The sequence below is a fragment of the Carlito syrichta genome, unplaced genomic scaffold (genome assembly GCF_000164805.1).
Source record: "Carlito syrichta isolate Samal-C Ts95f unplaced genomic scaffold, Tarsius_syrichta-2.0.1 Scaffold307198, whole genome shotgun sequence".
Classification (NCBI taxonomy): domain Eukaryota; kingdom Metazoa; phylum Chordata; class Mammalia; order Primates; family Tarsiidae; genus Carlito; species Carlito syrichta.
The window spans coordinates 135476-140367 of record NW_007251294.1 but is presented as its reverse complement, the minus strand read 5'-3'; the positions used below and the strand labels follow the sequence as shown (position 1 = coordinate 140367).

General features: G+C 53.4%; 1 protein-coding gene across 1 annotated transcript in view; it reads right to left on the bottom strand.

The window, feature by feature from the left end:
- OPRD1 (opioid receptor delta 1) overlaps positions 1-4892 on the bottom strand; it is a 46186-nt gene that overhangs the window by 1748 nt on the left and 39546 nt on the right. The window contains exons 2-3 of the mRNA XM_021715573.1: positions 4391-4740; positions 3-402 (exon numbers count right to left, since the gene is read on the bottom strand). Coding sequence (XP_021571248.1) covers positions 3-402; positions 4391-4740 — 750 coding nt within the window. The remainder of the gene's footprint in view (positions 1-2; positions 403-4390; positions 4741-4892) is intronic.

Genomic DNA, 4892 nt, shown 5'->3' with positions numbered 1-4892 from the left:
GCTTGAAGTTCTCGTCGAGGAAAGCGTAGAGCACGGGGTTGAGGCTGCTGTTGGCGTAGCCCAGCGCGATGCACAGGTGCAGCGCGGCCACCACCAGCGGGTCGCGCCTGTTGATGTCCACCAGCGTCCAGACGATGACAAAGATGTGGATGGGCGCCCAGCACACCACGAAGGCGCCCACCACCACCAGCACCATGCGCGTGATGCGCCGCAGGCTGCGGTCCTTCTCCTTGGAGCCCGAGAGCAGGCGCACACTGCGCAGGCGCAGCAGCATGAGGCCGTAGCACACCGTGATGATGAGGATAGGCACCACGAAGGCGAAGAGGAACACGCAGATCTTGGTCACCGTGTCCCAGTACCAGCTGGGGCTGGGGAACTGGAGCGTGCACACCACCGCTCCATCTGGGCCGAGGAAACAAGGAAAGACAGAGAGGGGTGAGGGGCCTGTGTGCCCAAGGGCCCCTGCCAGCTCGCCCCACGCTTCTAAAGCTTGGCCAAGTCCCACCACCTCCTCTCGGCTTTACTCACGGTGATTCACTGCCTGGAATGTCCTCCTTCGCTTCTGTACTTGGTGAACTCCTACTCATTCTTAAAGACCCTAGCAGGATTGGCCCTCATCTGGGAGGTGCCCTTTCTGTGTTCTCTCCAGCCCCTTTATAAGTCTCTGTGTCCACGAGCAGCAATAATGAAACACTTTGGCCCGGTCCACTAATTGCCCATCATCCTGATAACTCAAGACACCCGACCCATTTCCACACTAGCTCCACTGAAGAAGAGTACTGCTAAGACTGAGAGAGCATGAGTCAGGAGCAGGCCTCAGGCCCTACTTGCTGCATGGTGTGACCTTGGAGAGATCATTCAACCTCTTCCAGCTTCAGTAGGGTGGGATGAATAACAGTGCACACATCTTTATTTATTTATTTATTTGTTTGCTTATTTTGGTTGGAGTCTCACTCTGTCACCCAGACTGGAGTGCAGTGGCCGGCCGCTCCCGGCCACCGCAGCCTTGACCTGCTGGGCTCCAGCGATCCTTTCACCTCAGCCTTCCAAGTAGCTGGAACTACAGGCGCATGCTACCACGCCCGGCTAATTTTTGACTTATTGTAGAGATGAGGTCTCGCCAAGTTGCCCAGGCGGGTCTCGAACCCGCGGGCTCAGGCAATCCAATCACCTCAGCCTCCCAAAGCGCTGGGATTACAGGCTGAGCCACCGAGCCCGGCTAGTGAACACATCTTATAGGACTGCTGTGAGGACTAAATGGGCAACACACAGAAAGCATTTAATACAGTGGGGTTCAAGCTCTGGTGTACTCAGGGAGTCTGGAGTCAGGGCTAGGGCCAGTCTCCCAGAGAGAAGTAGATCTCTGCTTAATTTCAAAAACATCCTGATGGCAGACTTGCCCAGAGACAGGAAAGGAGCCCAGGACAGATGAACTCCTCATTCCTGGAGTATGGGCTGGGGATGGATGAGTCCCTGTTGTGGGATTCCAACATAGGCCTGAGGCTCCCATGATCTCTTGGAATGTGAGAGTTTAAGGAGTCACACAGCAGACTTGAACCTGAGAGTTATGAGAAGAGAGCTGGGGATCCACAGACAGAGATGGACCACAGAGCCAGGTATGGTGGCTCACATCTGTTATCCCAGCACTTTGGGAGGCCGAGGCGAGAGGATTGCCTGAGTCCCGGGGTTCGAGGCCAGCCTGAGCAACATGGCGAGAACTCATCTCAACAAAAAAATCAAAAATCAGCTGGGCATGGTGGCGCATGCCTGTGGTTCCAGCTGCTTAGAAGGCTGAGGCAGAAGGATCACCTGAGCCCAGTAGGTCGAGGCTGCGGTGACTGTGAGTGTGCCACTGCACTCCGGCCTGGGCAACAGAATAAGGTTCCGACTCAAAAGAAAACCCACACCAAAATGGGACCACAGGACATCAGTCCAGCAAGTTCAACACCTGAATCCAAGACCTTCGTTGTATAGATGGCAGAACCAGGCCCAGAGAGGAAACAGCACTTGTTTAAGGTCACCCAGCAAGTGGCAAAGAGAATCAGTAAGTGCTGACGGCACATACTGGGGAGAGTATGTGAGAGAGGGCATGCGGAGTGAGGCGGGTGAGGAGGCCCATCTGGTCTAGCCCTCAGCAGGGCTGCAGTTAATGGCGTGGAAACTTCAGGCTGACAGTGAGGAAAGGCCCCTGCTGCTAAGTCCAGCCCAACCACTCAGAGGCTGTGTGAGGGCACCGGGCTCTGTCCTTGTGAGGGTCAAGGGTAACCAAGAAGCCTCCCATCCAGTCTGTTCCCCTCTCCCACCCCCAGCATGGAACCTCTGCAAACCTCCACCCAAGAGGCCAAAAGAAGCAACAGATCTGAAGGCAGAAACCCTGAGTTTCAGGCCAAATCCCACCAAATGCCTGGCTGTGTGACCCTAAGTAAACCACCTGACTTTTACGATTTTCAGTTTTCCTACAGTCAAATGGAAGTAGGAGTACCTGCCTTGTTGATCTCACAGGCTTAATCATTTAACAGCTGCTAGTTATTAGACCTTGGCAACGAGCCAGGCCTTGTCCTAAATATTTTACACATATTACCTCTTTCAACCTTCTCAGCACCCCATGATGTAGTGTGGCAGAGCGAGGCAATTAGTCTCTGGCGCCCTTCTAGATGACGTTCCCACTTCTTTCCATCAAACTGGGGCTGTGGGGCCAGTTATCAATAGGAAGGGATGGGCCATGACATTTAAAGTGGTTGTGCGTTCTCCCTACTCCCTCTCCATAGTCATCTGCCGGCCAGATGCCAGCAGTGGAAGAATCAGAGACCAGCAGTAGGAGCCCAGGTCCCTGAATGCCTGTGTGCTCCACTTACGCTGGATTGCGATGTGTGTGAGAAAGAAATTTTTACTATGTTAAGCCCCTGAGTTTTGCAGACTATGTGTCATAGAAGTTACCTTAATACAGGCAGTTACTATAATAATCACCATTTAAAGCCAGGCATAGTGGCTCATGCCTGTAACCCCAGCACTTTGGGAGGCAGAGGCGAGAGGATTGCCTGAGTTCAGGGGTTCGAAACCAGCCTGGGCAACTTGGTGAGATCTCATCTCTATAACACATCAAAAAATTAGCTGGGTGTGGTGGCGTGTGCCTGTCGTTCCAGCTACTTGAAAGGACTGCCTGAGCCCAGTAGGTCAAGGCTGCGGTAGCCGTGAGCATGCCACTGCACTCCAGCCTGGGGGTGACAGAGTGAGATTCCAACTAAAAAAAAAAATCACCATTTTACTCTAAGGAAATGCACGTGTCTGGCATTCTCTGTAGGCCATTCTCTAGGCCTTGCTTTGGTCATCTGGGTCAATGGTTTTCAAACTGGGGTGAAAGGGAGTTTGGGGTAGGACTGCAGATCTTGCACCCTCCACTGTTCACTGGCCAGTGGCCCTCTCACCCCACTGGCCATCCATCCATCTCCTGGTAGGCCAGATCATCCACACATTCCTGGCTAGCCACCTACATGCACACAGACCAGTCATCCATAATCCCATTCATAAATTCATAAATTCCCTTTGCCATATGACCATGGATCAATCACTCATCCTCACAATAGCCAACCATTCACATTCCCCATGAGCCAATCATTCCCATTCCCGTTGGTTGACCTTCCACACTCCCGTTGGCTAGCCATCACTTTTTTTTTTTTTTGAGTTAGAGTCTTACTCTTTCACCCAGGCTGAGTGCAGAGGCATGCTCACAGTCACTGCATCCTTGACCTGCTCAGGCAGTCCTTCCTCCTCAGCCTTCCAAGCAGCTGGAACTATAGGCATGCACCACAACCCCTGGCTAATTTTTTTTTTTGAGTTGGAGTCTCACTCTGTCACCCAGACTGGAGTGCAGTGGCCGCTCCCGGCCACCGCAGCCTCGACCTGCTGGGCTCCGGCGATCCTTCCACCTCAGCCTCCCAAGTAGCCGGAATTACAGGCATGCGCTACCACACCTGGCTGATTTTTTTATTTATTGTAAAGATGAAGTCTCGCTGCCCAGGTGGGTCTCAAACCCGCGAGCTCAGGCAATCCACTCACCTCAGCCTCCCAAAGGTGCGGCATTACAGGCTGAGCCACTGAGACTGGCTCAATTTTTTTTTTAATTTATTGTAGAGACAGATCTCGCCAAGTTGCCCAGGCTGGTCTCAAACCCTTGGGTTCAGGCAATCTTCTCACCTCTGCCTCCCAAAGTGCTGGGATTACAGGCATGAGCCATCGTGCCTGGCCCATCACACTTTCATTGAGCAGCAAGCCACACCTCCAGTGGCAAGCCACCCATACTCACCCCGGTAAGAGCCCTACAAGCCCACAGAGGCCCATATGCCACCTTCTGTGGCCAGTGGCCTATGCCACAGCTCACTCGCTCACTCACCCCGGGGACGGGTTACAGCCATGACCATGATGGGCACGCCAATGCCTGAGGCCAGGACCCAGATGCAGATATTGATCAGCTTGGCCTTGGCGGGCGTGCGGAAGTCCAGGGCCTTGACAGGGTGGCAGACAGCAATATAGCGGTCAACACTCATCATGGTGAGTGTGAAGATGCTGGTGAACATGTTGTAGTAATCAATGGAGAGCACAGCCTTGCAGAGCAGTTCGCCAAAGGGCCAGGTGTCCATCAGGTACTTGGCACTCTGGAAGGGCAGTGTGCTGGTGGCCAGTGCGTCAGCCAAGGCCAGGTTGAAGATGTAGATGTTGGTGGCTGTCTTCATCTTGGTGTACCTTAGAAGGAAGTAAATGCACGATTGATCCCATATCACAGATTTCAATTTCACATAAAACTCAGGGAGGTAGCCGGGCTCAGTGGCTCAGCCTGTAATCCCATGCCTTTGGGAGGCTGAGGTGAGTGGATTGCCTGAGCCCGTGGGTCAAGA